The following is a 19,762-nucleotide window of genomic DNA, read 5'->3' as shown; positions in this document are numbered from 1 at the left end:
TCTGAAACATTTTACAGTTTTCTCTATGGAGGGAATATTTTTTTCACAGAATGCAGTCAGCCTGTGGAACACATTGCCACTACTATTGGTGAGGAGATGAGTTTAGTAGGATTCAAAAAGGAATTAGACACTTTGTATAGATAACAGATAAAACTTTCAAAAGTGCCTAAGGACTAGATATGTTAAGGGATTTAGGTGCCTAAACCAGCAGCCAGGTGCCTAATGGGATTTTCAAAAGCATCTAGATGCCTCACTCCCATTGAAATCAATAGGAGTCAGGCACCTGGGCACTCGTGAAAATTCTTCTCGGAACCTTGCTGCTGGTTTAGGCGCCTAAATCCTTTTTTAAAAATCTGGCCCTGAGTTCCATTTTTTTTTCCAGAAGGGACTAAGGCCTAGTCTACACTAGAAAGTTAGATGGGTTTAACTGTGTCGGTCAGGGGTGTGAAAAGTTAAACCAACCTAAGTCCCTTTGTAGACAGCACTAGGTTGACAGAAGACTTCTACCATCTCTTGGGAAGGTGGATTACCTACATAAACCAATGGGAGGATTCTCCCTTTGGCATAGGTAGCATCTATGCTGAAGTGCAATAGTGGTGCAGCTATAAGTGTAAAGAAGCCCTTAGGTGCTTATATCTCATTGAAAGTCAATAGGACTTAGCGCCAGATTCCTAAAGGAATTTAGGCACTTAAAGAGACAGATAGGTGCCTAATTCGACCATGTAGGTACCACTGAAGTTTTCAAAGCCAAAGTTCAGGTGACTCCTCAAACACCCTCACCCAACTGCTCAAGTCCTTTAGGTGCCTACATTTCTGCGTAAGTGCTGCTGTGACCCTAAAGCTAACGTTGCTTGGAGCCCTATCTCAAGCCAAAGCTCTGGAGACCCTAAAGCCGATTTTTAAAACTAGGTACAGAAACATCTATCTCGGCAGCAGGGCCTAATCCCATAAGTGCACTTTGAGCACACCTAAGACCTAGTACCAGTCAGACTCTGCAGGAGGGCCAGATGTAGGCTACCAATAGGTGGAGTGACAGCACCTGCACAAAGACAGCCAGGAGTTCAGGGTAATGTAGGGTGAGCGTGAGGGAGATACAGAGCATGAGCTGGAGCTAGGTAGGTAGCCCATGCCTTAGAAGCTGAAAAAATCTCTAAGTAGCTGAGCTGGCTTAGGTACTGAACTCTGGGAGAAGGTTCATGGCTGAAGATCCCTATCTCTAGCCTGTCAGCCACATGTACCAGGTGAGTGACTTAGATGCCTAAGCCTCTCTCCTAACCTAGCCAGGAGTGAAATGGTTAGGTGGCTCCCCACTACCAGCTGCCTAACTTCTGACAATCCCTTTCATGGGGCTTGTCTACATGGGGGTTTTAAGCCAGATCAAATCAAGTTAATCTAGTTGCACCACATGTCCACACAATACAACCCATTACTTGCACTAACTCCACATTTATTGGGAACTCTGGAATCCTCTTGCAAAGTGGACTAGGTTTGCTTCTCAGAGAGTAAGCAGGAGGCTTCCAGAGAAGAGCTGCCCCTGAGCTAGGATCTTTTTGTGACTCAGGACTCTGATGACAGCCAACTGGAAAGCCAGCCCCAGTTCTGCCCTGATACAACAAACCCTGATTTCTGTTCTGCTTCAGCTGAGCCCGACTCCTAGCAAAAACCTGGGCCAAGGGCAAAGAGTCAAATCTCCTGTAGGGAACTATGGCATGTAAGTATCTATTTTTACAATTTATTATTGTTGCAGATGTGAGCTAGGAGGCCCCGTCTCTCCGGCCCGCCATGTTGCTTCAATATGGCGCAATTGCAGTCTGTACCATTGTTCCTCTTTACCCTGTCCTGTGGTAGATTTGAAAACCAAAAGCATTCATTTGTGCAAAATTCAACAGTTTATTGAAACAGTGCTTGCAGGAAAATAAATTTGGTTAGTTTTCATGAGATATAACTGCCTGTTGCATGCCCAGTTAAGGCACAAACAATACTGCTCCATGCTGAGGTACAAATGGCTGTAACTTTCATAGTATCTGACAATCACTGTAAGTTCCTATCTATTTTTCTCTTCACTTTCCCTGTGTCTGCAGGGGAGATATAGCAAAACTTAACACTGAAAAACAGCTTGATTTTGTTTCTCATGTTATAGGGATGCTCAGGCGGGCCACCCATCCCCCGTATAGCTTGTAAGTCCCATCCACTCCTGCAGCGCTTCTCGGAGGACCATCCTGGTGAATAGAATAGCTTCACAACATATCTCCCTGATCTGCCCTTTGCCTTTTTGAATGAGACCATTTTCTGTCTCCTAGTGACCAGTCTCAGCGAAAGGTTATTGAGAGTGAGGACAGTCTAAAGGGAATGTAGAGGGAATTGCGATCCAGCTTGCCCCTTAATATCTCTGCCTTACACCTCTGACACCACAGTAGCACCTCCACCTCACAAACAAAGATGAAAAAAGAAACCTGAAACATATAGCTCCAACCACCCCCGATCCCTGACAGCATGAATGCAGATACAGTAGACTGAAATCAAGGCTGGCTCCAGGGTTTTTGCCCCAAGCGGCACCAAAAAAAAAAAAAAAAAAAGCCACGATCGCGATCTGCGGCGGCAATTCGGTGGGAGGTCCTTCGCTTCGAGCGGGAGTGAGGGACCGTCCGCCGAATTGCCGCCGAATAGCTGGACCTGCCGCCCCTCTCTGGAGTGGCCGCCCCAAACACCTGCTTGGCAAGCTGGTGCCTGGAGCCGGCCCTGACTGAAATCCAAATGCAGCCAGCACCTTCCATACACACAGACCCCTGACTGTCTCTGAAGTTCCTGCAAGAATGGGAAGAGTTTCAGGGAGGTAAGGTCACATATACATAATACTAAAAGCTATCATGACTTGTCTGGGATGTGAACAATAAACAATTTCTTTTTTCCCCTTAGTCTCACCGCAGCACCAGTAACAGCCAGACCATCAAGGACAGGGCCTCTATCTACTGCTGACAGGCTGGGCAACCTGAGGGGGAGATCAAGGAAGATTCAGGACAAACTGTTTTCAGAACTTATGGCATTCACAGCGAAAAACCTGGCTGGCTCAGAGGAAGACCCAGAGGGAGAAAAATGAAGCTCTCCCAGGAGATGGTGGCAGTGACCAAGGACAGCATGGCTGTGGCCAAAGATAGCATCACCATAGTGAAGGAGAGCATGGAATAAGGCAGATGTGGTGAGCGGGAACTCATGGGGATGGAGAAATGAATAAGGTGCAAGAGATCAGGTTCTGGAGACTGGGAAAAATCTGTAATAAGTGTGTGTGTGTGTGTGTGTGTGTGTAGAGGGAAGTAGGAAAAAGACAAGGAAAAGCAGAAAAGCACTTAGTTTTCTTTTAAGTTTTTATTGCATGATATATTTTATCCAGGTATAATTCCCCACTCGTACCTCTTGCTAAAGTCTTGCAAGGCAGAGCCCTACTTTCATAGGTCTCACAAGATTTGTCAGAGCAGGGCTCCTCTTTTGTTGACCTTTGATTTAAACCAGCGGTCTCAAACTCAATTTAACTTAGGGCCAGTGCCAGTCCTCGAATCCTCCCAGAGTTCCAATAATGTCACTGAAGATGGTGTTCAGAAAAGAAAACGTTCATATTGTATTTTTTATTTCGAATTTCTTATAAATAATAAAACTGTCATACAACATTATGCAATTCTTCGCCTGCCAGAGAACTTTTAGTGTTTGCCAGAACCTGGCAATGCTTCAGTTCTGTCAGTTTGTTGATGTTTGGCCCCAGTGACTGAGCAGTTGAAACCTTCAGGATTGCAGCAAGGTGTGCATCAGTTGTGTTTGGTATTTTGACTTGTTTATATTCATTGTCAGGGCTGGCGCAACCCATTAGGCGACCTAGGCGGTTGCCTAGGGCACTACAATTTGGGGGGCGGCAACCGCGGTGGTATTTCAGTGGTGGGACCTTCCGTCGCCTCTGTGGGGGGCGGCATTTCGGGGCGGGACCTTCCGCCACCTCGGGCGTCAGAAAAGCTGGCGGCGCTCCTGTTCATTGTGGAAAAAAGTGTTGCTGCCTCCATGGCTGACTCTGCCCGGCCACTAGTGATGGTATCTCTGTCCCTCTCCCCCAGCCAATGGGAGCTGCGGGGGGCAGAATAGCTAGGAACAGACCTGGCTGCAGTGGGGAGGTTCTCGAGCCGCAGATGGCCCGCAGGCCGGAACTTTGAGACCCCTGATTTAAACTTTTGGTGCTCATAAAGTACAAACAACTTCCCCCCTCACCTCAGTCAGTAAGAGGTAAGGATAAAAGTGAGTTCCAATGGAGTCCAGCTAATTCCTTATAAAATATTACTTTACAAAAATTCCACCCCATTAAAAAACCCAAACATCACAATGTCTGGAAATTAACTGTTAAAAGATCTAGATTATTCTCCACAGCCATTTAATCCTTCTCCACTTCATCCCACCTGATTTACATCACACCTCACACTTTATAACTTTGCCAACTTAACGTTTGCAACAGTATATGCAAAGATGAAAATAAATCCCCAAGGGCCAGTTTCTGCTAGCTTTTCACATGTATTGAGCAGCACTTTATTTTTCAAGTACAGTAACTCCTCACTTAACGTTGTAGTTATGTTTCTGAAAAATGCAACTTTAAGCAAAACGATGTTAAGCGAATCCAATTTCCCCATAAGAATTAAAGTAAATAGGGGGGATTAGGTTCCAGGGAATTTTTTTTTTTTGGGGGCCAGACAAAAGACATTATATAAATTTTAAACAATTTTAAACAAGCAATTTAATACAGGTATTAAACAGGCTGGCAGCCCCCCTATCAGCTCCCCTACGCCCCCCCCCCGCCTCCCACCCGCCGGCGGACCCTCCGGATCAGCGCCTTCCCCTTGTTGCCCCCGCCCCCTGCCTGCGGCAATGAGCTGTCTTGTGGCGTTCAGGAGGCTGGGAGGAGGAGCGAGGACCTGGCGCGCAGCCTCCCCCCTCCCTCCCCTGCCTCCTGAACGCCGCAAACCAGCTGATTGCCGTGTAGAAGTTCCAGCTCAGACTTCAGTCTAAGCTCTGGGACCCTCCCACTTTGCAGAGTCCTAGAGCCCGGGTACCAGGGCAAGCCCAAATGTCTACACCACAATTAAAGAGCTTTGCAGGCCCAGCGCCGCAAGCCTGAATCAGCTGGCATGGGCAAGCCGTGTGGTTTTAATTGCAGAGTAGACATACGCTTAGTGTTAGCCAGTTGCATCTATGTTCCAGAGCAGCAACCTGACATCCTTTTGCATGTGTAGAGCACCGTTCCTTTGATACTAGGTGCACTCATTCCCCTCCTATTGGCATTCCTCCTTCTGCCTGTGACAAAGCTCTGATGCAAGCACCTCCAGGTCATTGCTTTCTTGCTCCCCCAGTATTTTCAAGGTTTCCCAATAATTGCCTCTCTCTCACCTTTCCACCATAGCTCTTGGTGCACACTCATCATGACTGTGATTCATTTCATTTACTTTTGTCTTCAGTGCATGTCCTGGTTGCATATTCAAGGCTGCTCCTTTGAAGCGCAGGGCCTCCAAGTTGTAGTATTCCTGAATGGAGCTTGAAGGATTATAGGGATGGACAGGTGTCAGGGAAAACCTGAAGAAGAGTGCAGGGAGGGCTGGAGTGAGAATGTTTGAATAAGGAGGGAACTCTAGAGAGGAGCTGCCAGACACATCTAAGGCCACACATGCAAAATTTATCAAACAGCATTGCCCAATAATGAGCAGTGCATGCACATCACTCAAGTGATTTGGGAATGGTGTAGAAAAGGGCAGAAGGTTCCTATCAATTACAACATTAGAACAGCTAATTATCAGCCTATAACTGGACTCAACTGAATTTTTCTAATTATTTCTCTTTCCAAATTCTTAAATTATAATTTGTTATAGAAAGTATATTTTTATACAGAACAAGGAGGAGAATGTGAAATTATGGAAAGGGAAGGAGGAGAGCAGTGAAAGAGAATTTAGTTAATGTGCTAAATTCTGTGGTAATACAGTGCTTAGACATTCCTTGTATAGGATCTCAAGTATTAAAAAATGGACTAAAGAAAGGGATGTTTAATAATCAATGTAATTTCAAGGTTCCCTAGCTTCAGACTGTCATAGTGGTTCAGATAAAAAATAAAATAAAAAGGAATCCAAACTATTTTTGTTTTTAAAAAATCTGCTTTAATTAGAAAGAAGAAAGGAAAAGAAGTGTCTGCCTCTGCACTTTCTGGTTTCAGTCAGGACTGGAAAGAGAAGTATCAAAATAGGGCTCTTGATTTATCTTTTGGTATTTTTGATTACTGGGAAGTACTAGAAAATTAATGAGAGCACTCAGTTTTGAAATCAAAAATATCAAGAATATATAGTGTACAGCTTGCTGAATGCTTATTTGAACAGAATCTCCAATGAAATGTATTACATACTAGTCAGGTAGGATCCAAATTGTTTCACTTTTTAAAAATCTGATAGAGTTGAATCTTTTCATTTTATAGTGTGTCAAAAATGTAAATTGCTCAGGGACAAATTGGCCCCTATATGGGTTATTCCCCTGCAAGGGAGTGGAAACTCCATGAGATATGAGTTGTAAAGTGTGATGTTGGCATACCAGGTGCCAGCTCATTCTAAAGTACCCATGTCTCATTTGAATACTGACAAATACATAGCTGAAATAAGTCTGGCTCACCTGTGTGTTAGTATTGTTAAAATTGGTACTAGAATTATGTGTTTTAACTTTATGGAATGGTTGTAAGTTGCTACATGCATTAATCTCACAACATCTGTATGCCATATTATAAAGTAATATTTGAGTGTTTTCACTGTAAGCTTCTGTAACTAGATATCATTAGACAGGAGAGAGACATTAACTAGTGTAAAGTGCTGATCTCCAGCATAAGGTGTTGACAGGGAAGGCCCATCCACACCAGACAGACTAGAGTGGAACATTAAAGAGGACAAAAGACTTTGTTGTTTACTCACCTCCGCCCATGAAGACAAGTCTTGCAAGTGATTTTCTCCCATCAGCTGAGTTTGTAGCTCAAAGCAGAATGGCAGAAGGGAATAAAACCCCCCAACAAGGAGGGTTTTTATGTTGCTTCAACTCTGCGGGACAAGGATTACTTGGTATAAGAAAAAGATCTCCAGTGCTTAGCCCTAAAGGACATATAGAGCTTGCTTATTATAGAAGCTTCTATTACTTTTTGAAACTTCAGACTGGAACTCATTTATGTGTATATACGTTTACCTGCTTTAAACCTTGTAAATAACTCTTATTTCCTTTTCCTAGTTAATAAATCTTTAGTTAATTTATTATAGAATTGGTTACAAGTGTTAGATCTTACACAAAAGACAAGTTACAACTGACCTGTGGTAAGTGACCAGTCCTTTGGGACTGGGAGCAACCTGAACATTGCTGTGATCTTTGGTGTAAGGGACCATCTATCACAAATGTAGGCTCACCTGGGTGGCAAGAGAGATCAGGATATCCAAGGGGACTGTTTGTGACTCTATGTTAAGGCTGTTAGTGCTTGAGGAGTTTACACTTAATTGGTTGGTGAAATCTAAGTCTACAGAACTCTCAACCAATTTGGGGTTTGTGCCCTGCTTCTTAACAGTCTGCCCTAAGGTTGGCACTCCCCTTCTTGAGCCATTGCAGGACAGCCCAGCACGGAGTTTCTGACTGAGCATGCGATCGGGGATTGTTGTTTGTCCCCATGGAATTGGCAAAGGATTTAGCACCAACAATATGTATCTCTTCTAAGGGTACGTCTACACTTACCTCCAGGTCCGACGGCAGGCAATCGATGTTCTGGGATCGATTTATCGCGTCTTGTCTAGACGCGATAAATCGATCCCGGAAGTGCTCGCCGTCGACACCGGTACTCCAGCTCGGCGAGAGGAGTATGCGGCATCGACGGGGGAGCCTGCCTGCAGCGTCTGGACCCGCGGTAAGTTCGGACTAAGGTACTTCGAGTAGCTGAATTTGCGTACCTTAGTCCGAAGTGGGGGGGGGGTAGTGTGGACCAGGAAAAGATATGCTACCTCTGGATGTCATCTGTATAGAGATCCTGTGTAACCACCTGCCTCCTGTGGGGAGGCAGGTGGTTACTGAGTGCTGGGGGAACTGGTGTAAGTTAATGCTGCCTCTCCACGTTATCTTACACTGAGAATTCCCATGGAGTGTGGGATGCTGCTGCATGTGTTTCACTGTTGTGCATCCTTGGGACGAGAGTCCCTTACACCAGTGTAAATCAGGAGTAACTCCATTGAAGTTGGAGTTATTCTGGTGTAAATGAAAGAAAAAACACTTTTTATACTGGAGGAATGTATAAAATCAATACTTTCTAGCACATTTATTGCACTCAACAAACCCATTGTATAAATAATGGTTAACTTTTCGTCTTGGTAAAAATATTGGATAATATCTTCTTAAATTATGTATAAATTTAAGGTTATAATTCCATTGTTGGTGAGGAACAGGTGCCATTAAGAAGCCTCTAAAGCTTTGCTTAAGAAGTTAGGTTTAGTGACCTTTGAAAGAATTATAGCCACATTACATACAGTTGCGGTTGAATTACTTTATATAAACGAGGGTTGGTAAGAATCCTTTTCTACGCTATTTTTTGTCTTATGGTATCCTGGATACAGATCTATTTTGATCAATATTTAGTATCTTGCTTTTGAAATGGGAACCACAAGCACTTGGCTAACTGGCTTGATACACTATACAGTTTAATCGTGGCTTCAGGATGTAGGGATGGAAAAAACCTTCATTATTACAAGCTATGGTCCATCCTTCAGCCACTGCAGAATTGTGATTATATTTTTTTGTACATTGGCTATGTTTTAATGATGCAGTCTTGTTTTAAATATCCCAAGCAAAGAAGCTTTACATTGCTTCCTTTTCGAAACTTTAATACTATATCAGATCTTTGACCGGAAGTCTTATTTATGAATGATATCTAGCATTCATGTTCTCTTTCCTGATTTCATCCCCTTATTCTGAGTTCTCATGTCAGCCACCCTCCATTCTTCCTATTTGTATCTGTGCTTTTCCTGCACATCTGTGTCCTCTACTGCAAATGACCTGTTGTAACTTACTCCTCGGTGAAGGGGATACAGCGAGGGAGGGGACAGGTATTCTGGCTCTGTCAGTGACAGATCACCGTTGTCCCAAAGGTGGGGCAGATCACTGCGCTGGCCCTTGCTGCACCGACCCCAATGGTTCTCGTACTAGTGCCCGCAAGGCAGCGCATGGCTGGGAGCGGGAGCTGGAGCAGGGCCCTACAGCCCAGCCCTAACAACTTCATTCCCGCACCTGCAACGTCCTTAAAGGCGGGATTCCTTTAAACAGCTGCGGCTGCCCTAGGCAGGAGCAAGGCCCTGGCTGTGTAGCCCGCACTCAGGGGCGTGGTGCGGCGCGGGGCCGGGCACTGGGCCAGGCTGCTCCCGCTGGGCTTGCCCTGTGCCTGAGCAGGGGAGGGGCCGAGGGCGCTGCCCGGGGCAGGGAGCGCGGCTGCCATTGGCCGGCGGCTGCCATCACCTGGCGGCCGGGGATGGGTGTGCCAGCCGGCAGTCTCAGTGCGCGCCCGAGGCAGGGGCAGAGTCCAGCCCGGGGGGAGCAGCAGGTTCCCCAGCCCGGGCAGGCGGCGGCGGCGGGGAGGCGGCTGGGGCGCGCACCATGCCTCTGCGGCTGCGGGGCAAGAAGAAAGGCAAGTCCAAGGAGACCTCCAAGCTGGTGGAGAGCGAGGAGGCGGCTGCGGCCCGCGGGGGAGGCGATGCTGCGGCCGCGCCGCCCCCTCCTGCCCAGCCCGGGGCCCGGCTGCTCTTCCACACGCAACTGGCGCACGGCAGCCCCACCGGCCGCGTCGGGGGCTTCGCCAGCGTGCGGGAGCTGTACGAGCAGATCGGCCAGGCGTTCCGCATCCCCGCCGCCGAGGTAAGCGCAGGGCGCTGCCCCCCTCCATCCGTCCCCTCAGCGCCTGGCTCCGGCACCCAGCCAGCCACAGCAGGGAAGATCGGGGGGAACCGATACTGTTCCCCGTACGGTCTGGTGAGCGCACCGGCCCCGGGCCGGGGGAAGCTGTCCTGGCAAGGCGGCTCCTGCTGGCGGCAGGCGGAAAGGGGCAGCTCCCCGGGGGAGGGGGAGTTATGGGAGTTGGCTTCACAGCGGACTCTTGCTATGCCCTGAGGTAAGGAGCCACTTTCAGCGCATCGCCGCGTGCGCTGGGGATAGGCACAGGAAGGCAGGTTGTTCCGATCCCGGCTCCAGGGAGCCCTGGCTTTCACCATGGCAGTGCCGCTTGCAACAAAAGTTTCTGCTGCTCTCCCACGGGAACAACAGGCGCTCTGCGGGACGCTCAGTGCCACACGGAAGCGGCCTGTGCAAACGGCTTGACACATGATATTGTCACAATGGGACACACAAAGCAGCCTTTGCACAATGTCAAGTATCAGAGGGGTAGCCGTGTTAGTCTGGATCTGTAAAAAGCGACAAAGAGTCCTGTGGCACCTTATAGACATGCGTCTGACGAAGTGGGTATTCACCCATGAAAGCTTATGCTCCAATACGTCTGTTAGCCTTTGCACAACGGAACCAATGGCCACCTTGTTTTAAATTGGCTGTTGTCTCTTGTTTAAATATATTTGAATGAAAGGAACATCAGGGACTAGATATCCAGTCAGTTTAAAAATGAGTTCAGAGTAGCTTCAGGTAATACAGCTGCCCCTCCCCAGCTCCCTGTAAATTGTTGTGGTTTTACAGTCATTTTTCTGTTTTTCAAAACATTTTTCCTTCTCCTGTTGCTGTTTCAAAAGACCCACAGAAACAGAGGAGACAGTGGACTGATTACAGTGCTGTCAAGTACAAATACAATTTGTTCTCTAATCACTTTGGCTGTATCTGCATTGGGGGAAAATGTACCATAGAATCATAGAACTGGAAGGGACCTCGAGAGGTCATCTAGTCCAGTTCCCTGCTCTTATGGCAGGACTAAGTATTATCTAGACCAGGGGTGGGCAAACTTTCTGGCCCGAGGGCCACATCGGGATTGCAAAACTGTATGGAGGGCTAGGTAGGGAAGTCTGTGCCTCCCCAAACAGCCTGGCCCTCACCCCTATCCGCCCCCTCCCATGTCCTGCCCCCTAACTGCCCCCCTCAGAACCCCTGACCCATCCACACCCCCATGCTCCTTGTCTCCTGACCGCCCCCACCTGGGACCCCCCTGCCCCTAACCACCCCCCAGGGACCCCACCCCCTAGCCAACCCCCCCTTCTCCCTGACTACCCCGACCCCTATCCACACCTCTGCCCCCTGACAAGCCCCCTGGGACTCCCACGCCTCTCCAACCCCTGCCCCCATTCCCCGTCCCCTGACCGACCTCCCCCCCCCCAAGAACCTCTGCCCCATCCAACTGCCCCCTGCTCCCTGTCCCCTGACTGCCACCCGGGACCCCCCGCTTCCCGCCCCCTTACCATGCTGGAGGCAGCCACCCTGCTGTGCTGCCCGGCAGGAGCGGCAGGCCAGAGCACGGGAGGCGTGGCATGCTGAGGCTGCAGGGGAGGGGGATAGTAGGGGAGGAGCTGGGGGCTAGCCTCCCCGGACGGGACTCAGGGGCCAGGCAGGACTGTCCCGTGGGCCGAATGTGGCCCGCGGGCCGTAGTTTGCCCACCTCTGATCTAGACCATCCCTAGACCATCCCCTGTTTGTCCAACCTGCTCTTAAAAATCCCCAATGATGGAGATTCCACAACCTCCCTAGGCAATTTATTCCAGCGCTTAACCACTCTGACAGTTAGGAAATTTTTCCTAATGTCCAACCTAAACCTCCCTTGCTGCAATTGCTTCTTGTCCTATCCTCAGAGGTTAAGAACAACAATTTTTCTCCCTCCTCCTTGTAACAACCTTTTATGTACTTGAACTAACAGAACTAACACATTTTAACTAGCATGGTGTTCAACACAATTTAGCACTTGCAAACCAAGGAAAACACATTTATTGGTCTCAGTTTTGTTAACTTGTATAGTAGGGAAGAATAATTCCCTTCAGAGCAGGAATTACTGGGCTACATGATCATAGTGGTTCCTTCTGGCTTAAAAATCAATGGATGTAAGTGACTACAAGATGCAAGGCTATGAAAAATTAGACCTACGATTTTTAACCTTAGCATTCCTTTAACTTCAAAATTATGGGGTAGTGAGGGAAAATTAAGGGAGCAGTGTAGGATGCTCCCTTCCCAGCCAAATAAATAAATAATTAAAAAGGCCAACTATTAAGGCACGTGAATAAAAGCTGTGGTAGGAAGGTCCACCCTTTCCTTAATAGAAACCCTCTTTGATCCCTTTTTGAGTCAAGTTTTAAAACTGATTTGTTTGGATTATGGTTTACTTGTGTTTGTAAATGCATTGTTTTCATCTTAGCATGACAGTGACCCTATGCAACTGTTCCTTGATGTAGCTGCGTACACTTTACAGTTTTAAATGTCAAACTAAAACAAAGTGCAAATATTTTGAAATACTTAAGTTTAATTTTTACATTTAAAAGTTTGGGGGTTTTTGTTTGTTTTATAAAGTATGATTGTGTCTTGTCACTATTGTCTGGTTCCTTTACTTCTAGTATAGTGGAAAAAAGAGTAGATTTTGATCTAGGAGACAGACCTAGCAGTGTTTCCTTTACTAACATTGTAGTAAATTATCACAAAGAGTGGCCATATTGTTGAAAACATACTCTACCCAGTCATTCAGTTTCATTCGGTAATTAAGAACTAACTACATTTTTCATTTTCCCCATGCACCAGTCCTTGTCCTTCCCCATTTCTCTCTGATCCTCTGTTCCCCTTCCCCATTGATTCTCTATTCCCTTCAGTCTCCTACAAAAACATTAGAGATGCAGGGCTGGAAGGGAGCTCTAGAGGTCATCTTGTCCATTCCCTTGCACTGAGGCAGGACCAAATATACCTAGCTAGACCTCTCCTGACAGGTGTTTGTTTAACCTGTTCTCTAATCCAATGATGGGGATTCCACAGCCTCCCTTGGAAATCTATTCCAGGATTTAACTATCCTTATAGTTAGGTATTAGGAAACACTTGCTAACCTAAATCTCCCTTAATGCAGATTACGCCCATTACTTCTTATTTTACCTGCAGTGGACATGGAGAACAATTGATAACCATCCTCTTTATAACAACTCTTAACATAAGACTGTTATTAGGTTCCCGCCTTGGCCATCTTTTCTCAAGACTAACCATGCCCAGTGGTTTTTTAACTTTTTCTCATAGATCAGGTTTTCAAAACCTTTTATCATTTTTGTTGCTGTCCTCTGGACTCTCTCCAATTTATCCACATCTTTGTCAAAGTATGGTGTTCAGAAATGGACACAGTAGTCAGGGCCGGCTCCAGGCACCAGCTTAACAAGCAGGTGCTTGGGGCGGCCAAGGGAGAGGGGCAGCACCTGTGGCAATTCGGGGGCGGCAGGTCCCTCACTCCCTCTAGGAGCGAAGGACCTGCCGCTGAACTGCGGCCGCCGGTCACGGCTTCCCCCCCCCCCCCCCCCCCCCCCCCCCCCCCCGGGCGGCTTTTTTTTTTTTTTTTTTTTTTTTGCTTGGAGCGGCAGAAATGCTGGAGCCGGCCCTGACAGTAGTCCAGCTGAGGCCTCACCAGTGCCAACTGCAATGGATCAATTTACTTCCTGTCTCTTACATACAACACTCCTGTAAATACACTCCAGAACGATGTTAACCTTTTTCACAGCTGCATCATGTTGCTGGCTCATTTTCAGTTTGTGATTTACTATAGCCCCACATCCTTTTCAGCTGTACTACTCCCTATCTAGTTGTTCCCCATATTGTATCTGTGCATTTGATTTTTTCCTTTCTAAGTGTAGTACAGTAGAACCTCAGAGTTATGAACTGACCAGTTCTATACAGCGGTGGGTGACCAAAATTGGATTCCAGCAGAGGACTAACCAGTGCTGAGTAGAGTGGTACTATCACCTCCTGTGACTTGCATGCTATGCCTCTGTTAATGCAACCCAAAATTATATTTGCTTTTTCTGCAACAGCATTGCAATGTTGACTTGTGTTGAGGTTGTGATCCACCACAACTCCCAGATCCTTCTCAGCTGTGCTGCTGCCAAGCCAATTATCCCCCATTCTGTATTTGTGCATCTGATTTTTCTTCCCTAAGTGTAGCACCTTACCTTTATCTTTGTTGAATTTCATTTTGTTGTCTATAGCCCAGTTCTCCAATTTAGCAAGATCCCTTTTAATTTTAGCTCTATCCCAAAGTGTTTGCTATTCCCTCCCTCCACCCTCCAGTTTTGTGTCTTTGCAAATTTAATTAGTATGCTCTCTATTCCTACATCCAGGCCATTAATAAAGATATTAAATAATACTGGACCCAGAACACATCCTTGTGTCACCACACTTGAGACCTCCTTCCAGTCTGACATAATTCCATTAGTAGTTTGTTTGCGGTTGTTTAACCAATTATGTATCCACTTAATGGTCGTTCTACCGAGCCTGCATTTCTCCAGCTTACTTATGAGAATGTCATGTGGGACTGTGTCAAAAGTCTTGCTAAAGTCCAGGTATATTATGTCCACCATATTCCCCCATCCACCAAACCAGTTACCTTGTCAAAGAAGGAAATCAAGCTCATTTGGCATGATTTGTTCTTAGTAAATCCATGCTGGCTGCTAGTGATCACCCTTTCATCCTCCAATATTTGCAAATTGAATGTTTTAAGTTTATACATTGCTCTAGTAGCTTCCTAGGTATCAAGGTCAGGCTGACTGGTCAATCGTTCCCTGGCTCCTCCTTTTACCCTTTTAAAAGATGTGTTAGCCCTTCTCCAGTCTTCTGGGACCTCTCCTGTCATCCATGAGTTTGCAAATATTATTGCCAGTGGCTCTGAGATTTCTTCAGATAATTCCTTCATCACCCTTACATGAATAGCATCAGGCCCTGCTACCTTGAATTCATTCAAATTAATTAGAAGATCTCTGATGTGTTCTTTACTTATCTTGTTCTGCATTACTTCTCCTTTATTGTCTATGATAACTTCGCTAGACATCCAGTCACATGTTATTTTTTGTTTGAAGACTGAAGCAAAGTAGGCATTGAGCAGCTCCACCTTCTTATCATCTTCTGTTATCAGCTTACTTTCTCCATTGAGCAGCAGACCACAAATCCCTGATCTTTCTTTTTTGTCTGACATATTTGTCGAATCCTTCTTGTTGTTTCTTGCCAGTTGTAACTCATTCTTTGCCTTGGCTTTCCTGATTTTGTTCGTACACACTTGTGTTATTTCCATGTATATTTCCTTGGTCATGTGCCCCATTTCCTGTATGTATTCCTTTTAGTTTTTAGATAGCTAAAAAGCTCCTTGTGCCACCACATTGGTCTCCTGTGGCTCTTCTTATCTTTCCTCTGCATCAGAATAGCTTGATGTTGAGCCTCTAGTATTACATCTTTTAGGAACTGCCAGCCCCCTTGAACACCTTTTCTTCCTAATTGGTCTCTTCATGGGTCCATGCCTACTATTTTTCTGAGATGGTTGAAATCTGCCTTTTTGAAGTCCAGTGTTTTGCTGTTCTCATGTCATTCTTGAATTCTATCAGATTATGATCACTTCCTCCCAAGTTCCTGACCCACCTTTGCATTTGCAACTAATTCATCCCTGTTGATCAAAATGAGATCCAAAATGGACGATCCCCTAGTTGGTTCCTCAACTTTCTGAAACAGAATGTCCCCCACACAAGCTAGAAACTTGCAGGACATGTTATGTGTTAGTCTTCCAACAAATATCAGGGAAGTTTAATATCTCCCATTAATACTAGCTCATGTGTGCTAGCTAATCTTGTTACATGCTTGACGAATGTCATCTACTTCCTCTTCTTGATCTATAGTAGACTCCCACCATAATATCACTACTATTCCTTTCCCTTTTTATCCTCACCCAGATATTCTCAGTAGGTCTGCTGCTCATTTCCTCTAGGACAGGGGTGGGCAAACTTTTTGGCCTGAGGGCTGCATCGGGTTTTGTAAATTGTATGGAGGGCCAGTTAGGGGAGGGGGTCGTGGCCCGGCCCGGCCCCCCTCACCTATCTTCCCCCCCCCCCCCGCCCCACCCCCCCCCCCCCCCCCCCTGACCCCCCCCCCCCCCCAGGACCACTGCTCCATTCACACACCGCCACTCCCTGCCCGCTGACCGCCCCCGGACGCCCGCCGCCCCATCCAACCCCTCCTCTCATTCTTGACGGCCCCCCTGGGACCCCTGCCCCATCCAACCATCCCTTCTCCCTGTCCCCTGACTGCCCCCGGGACCCCTGCCCCCATTCAACCCCCTGTTCCCCCCCATCCACACCCCTGCCCCCTGGCCACCACCCCAAACTCCCCTGTCCTCTATCCAACCCCCCCTGCTCCATGCCCCCTTACCGTGCTGCCTGGAGCACTGGCCATGCCACCGCCACCACGCAGCACAGAGACCAGGAGCTCAGAGCATTGCACCAGTGGCGGAGCGAGCGAGCTGAGGCTGCGGGGGAGAGGGAACAGCGGGAGAGGGGCCGGGGCTAGCCTCCCGGGCCAGGAACTCGGGGGCCGGGCAGGACGGTCCCACGGGCTGGCTGTGGCCTGCAGGCCGTAGTTTGCCCACCTCTGCTCTAGGACCTTAGAGCAAGTGTATACATTCTTGACATACAGCGCAATGCCTTCTCCTTTATTTCCATACCTATCCTTCTGGAGCAAGCCATATCCCTCAATGTTGGTCCTCCAATAATGGAAATTGTCCCACCAAGTCTCTGGAACACCAGTTAAGTCATAATTTTCTTCATATATCATGACTTCCACTTCATCCTGCTTCTTCCTCATACTCCTTGCATAGGTATACAGGCATCAAAGATATTTTGCAGACTTCCTCTGTTGTTTTTCTTCGTGCGTCTTTACTGCAGTTGTGGTTTCTAGTCCCTTTTCCAGAATTTAGCCCTTTCCCCTTGTCTTAATTATTTGAGCCTAGATGCTCATGGGCCAGATTTTTGTCACCATCCCTCATAAGACCTTGTTTAAAACTCTCCTTATTGGGTTAGCCAGACAATGTCCACAGTTGCTCTTACCAGTATTCGATAGGTGGAGTCCATCCCAGCACAGTAATTCTCTTTCTTGGGAAACAATAATTGATAAATGATAGGTTATTGTATTGTAAACAATGAGTCAGTCCCATATCTTGCTAAGTAACCAAAGTTTGCCGGTCTTAGCAAAAGCTGTGGTTAAACTCTGAAACAAGCTGTATAAAAATATATTGAGTTATAGCTGCTTGTGCTAGTGACAAAAATAAGGGCTTGTCCATATAAGAAATTTGCACCAATTTAATGTAAATTGGTTTAAAACAGGCGTGGGTAAACTGCTCTTAAACTCTGTATAGAATCTCTTATTTCAGTTTGAAAGTTGCTTATTTCAGTTTAGCTTAAGTTGATCAGGAATTCACCCATGTATTTGTCCAGTTGCTTCAAGGAGATGTTCCCAACCAATGAATAGGATTTCAGTCTATGTTCAACATAAGAAAGTTTTGTACATCCTTTGTGATGGGTGGGTGGAAATACTATTAGAATATAAATAATTGTTTCATGAACACGATTAAACGCTAATAACATTGCTTTTATTTCCTCTGCTTTGAATTTTTGGAAAAGCAAGAATTGTTTACTTTCCTGCATTTCCTGCAGGGCTTTGAAAGTAGTTTTCAGAACTTGAAATTGTCACTTACATGCATATGATTGACTAATGCTGTATTAACTTAAAACAGTGTCTATGTGTAAATAAAAATTCTAGCCAGTAAACTGGAAGAGATTCATGAGTTGGAAAAACAGAAAGAAGCAGCTCCAAGGATTCAGGGATACAGAGCTGAGGGACCCAGTAGTGAAAGGACTGACAAAGTAACTTAGTGTCTGAGAAAGCAGTGGAAATATTAATCTGGGAAGTCAGACAATTTCAGATGGAAAGACAGCAGGTGACTCCATATTAGCAGAAAGTACCAACATTGAGATGTGTTTGGGTTTTTGTTGGAGGAACAAACCAGCACCTGATTGGAGGGCAAAGGGGCACTGGAGTAAATGAGGGAACATTGTGGAGGATTGAGCCTTCTGGAAATGTGGGAAGTTTGGACATTTAAAATGGGATTGTCCATTGATTAAAACTGATATTCAACAGACTGGGTGCAGAAAATAGCGCCACAAGGTGCCCATCTGTAAACTTGAAGCTACAGAGGTATTTGAATCCCCCCATGGAGAGTGTTATCTATCTTCCCCAGAAAGATGGGGGAGTATCATATGAGACCATATTTGATTCTGAGGCACAAATTTCCTTGTCTCTTTAGGCAGGTTTCACTTGTCCCAGTCATCCCTTCTCAGTTTGAGGGGCTCTGCTGGCATCTCTAACCGTCTTTCTGTCAATGTGTGTCTCGGAGTTCACAGGCAGTCTTTTACCCACTTGAAAAGTTCTTTTGTCTAACCTGAACCTGGTCCAGACTGCTTTATGATTTTTCCAGAGGGGATCAAAGGTAGTCTTTAACAGTGGATTCCTTGTATTGTCCATTTGAGCACCAGGCAAGTAGGGTTGTTTACAGTCATTAACTTGTTTCCTGCAACCCAAAACTATCCAAGACTGACTTAATCCTTAATAAGCAACACAATCCATCAGGGTCGGCTCTGACTTTTTTGCCGCCCTAGGCAAAAAAGCCACCCGCCGCCCCCCCCCCCCCCCCCCCGCTGGGGGGGGGGGGCGGGCCCCGCCGGGGCCGGCCGCCCTCCCCGGCGGCCAGAGCGCCGGGAGCAGGGCAGCGAGCCCGGCCGGGGCTCTCCGCTCTCCCCGGCGGCCAGAGCGCTGGGAGCAGGGCGGAGAGCCCCCGGTGGCCAGAGCGCCGGGAGCAGGGCGGAGAGCCCGGCTGGGGCTCTCCGCTCTCCCCGGTGGCCAGAGCGCCGGGGGGAGGATGGAGAGCCCCCGGCGGCCAGAGCACCGGGGGGAGGGCGGCAAGCCCGGCCGGGGCCCTCCGCTCTCCCCGACCGGCCGGAGCGCCGGGGGGAGGGCGGCGAGCCCGCTGCGGCTCCGCTCTCCCTGGCAGCTGGAGCGCCGTGGAGAGGGTGGCGAGCCCAGTCGCGGCCCCGCTCTTGGGCCGGAGCGCCCCGCCGCGCCGCCCCGCTCCAGGCGCCGCCCCAAGCACATGCTTGGTGGGCTGGTGCCTGGAGCCGGCCCTGCAATCCATCAACACTGTCCCTATATAGATATATGCAATAATTATATTTTATATCTCCCACATTCTTTGCATGGGAAATAAAATGTACACTGTAATTGGAAAATGTATTCCTGTATTTTGTTGAATTTATGCCACCAATGTGTGTAGGGGAACTATGGCAGAGGATGTAACAATCCCCTCAAGAGGGGAAGTGTTAATTTGGCACCAGAAACTCAGATATTAAAACGTGGCACTAAACTGGGGACGTTGCTTCCTTGTTCTGGATATGAAGGAACAGTAAATGTCAAAAGTGATATTTCCTTTTGTAGTGCAGTGGTCAATATATTAGGCTCCCAGTTTGGCATAAAGATTGTGTTTACATAGTTTTGTTCTTTTGATTATGTTGTTTGCTTTGTAGATGTAAAGGTGTGGAGGGGCACTGCAACAGCTGTACCATCAGGGCCGGCTCTAAGCACCAGCAAAGCAAGCAGTTGCTTGGGGCGGCAAATTTGCAGGGGCGCAAGAATCCAGCATGGGAGCTGAGAACCAACGGGG

General features: G+C 47.1%; 1 protein-coding gene across 1 annotated transcript in view; it reads left to right on the top strand.

Moving 5' to 3' along the window:
* Nucleotides 1-9,575: 9,575 nt before the first annotated feature.
* The window catches only part of LOC113407364 (PDZ domain-containing protein GIPC2-like), a 61,566-nt gene continuing 51,379 nt past the window's right edge, over nucleotides 9,576-19,762 (top strand). The window contains exon 1 of the mRNA XM_026655780.1: nucleotides 9,576-9,927. Coding sequence (XP_026511565.1) covers nucleotides 9,670-9,927 — 258 coding nt within the window. The 5' untranslated portion in view covers nucleotides 9,576-9,669. The remainder of the gene's footprint in view (nucleotides 9,928-19,762) is intronic.

This window comes from Terrapene carolina, unplaced genomic scaffold, assembly GCF_002925995.2.
Source record: "Terrapene carolina triunguis isolate 2854851 unplaced genomic scaffold, T_m_triunguis-2.0 Scaffold211, whole genome shotgun sequence".
Lineage (NCBI taxonomy): Eukaryota > Metazoa > Chordata > Testudines > Emydidae > Terrapene > Terrapene triunguis.
Note: the sequence above shows the minus strand (reverse complement) of the source record. Positions and strands in the feature narration are given on the sequence as shown.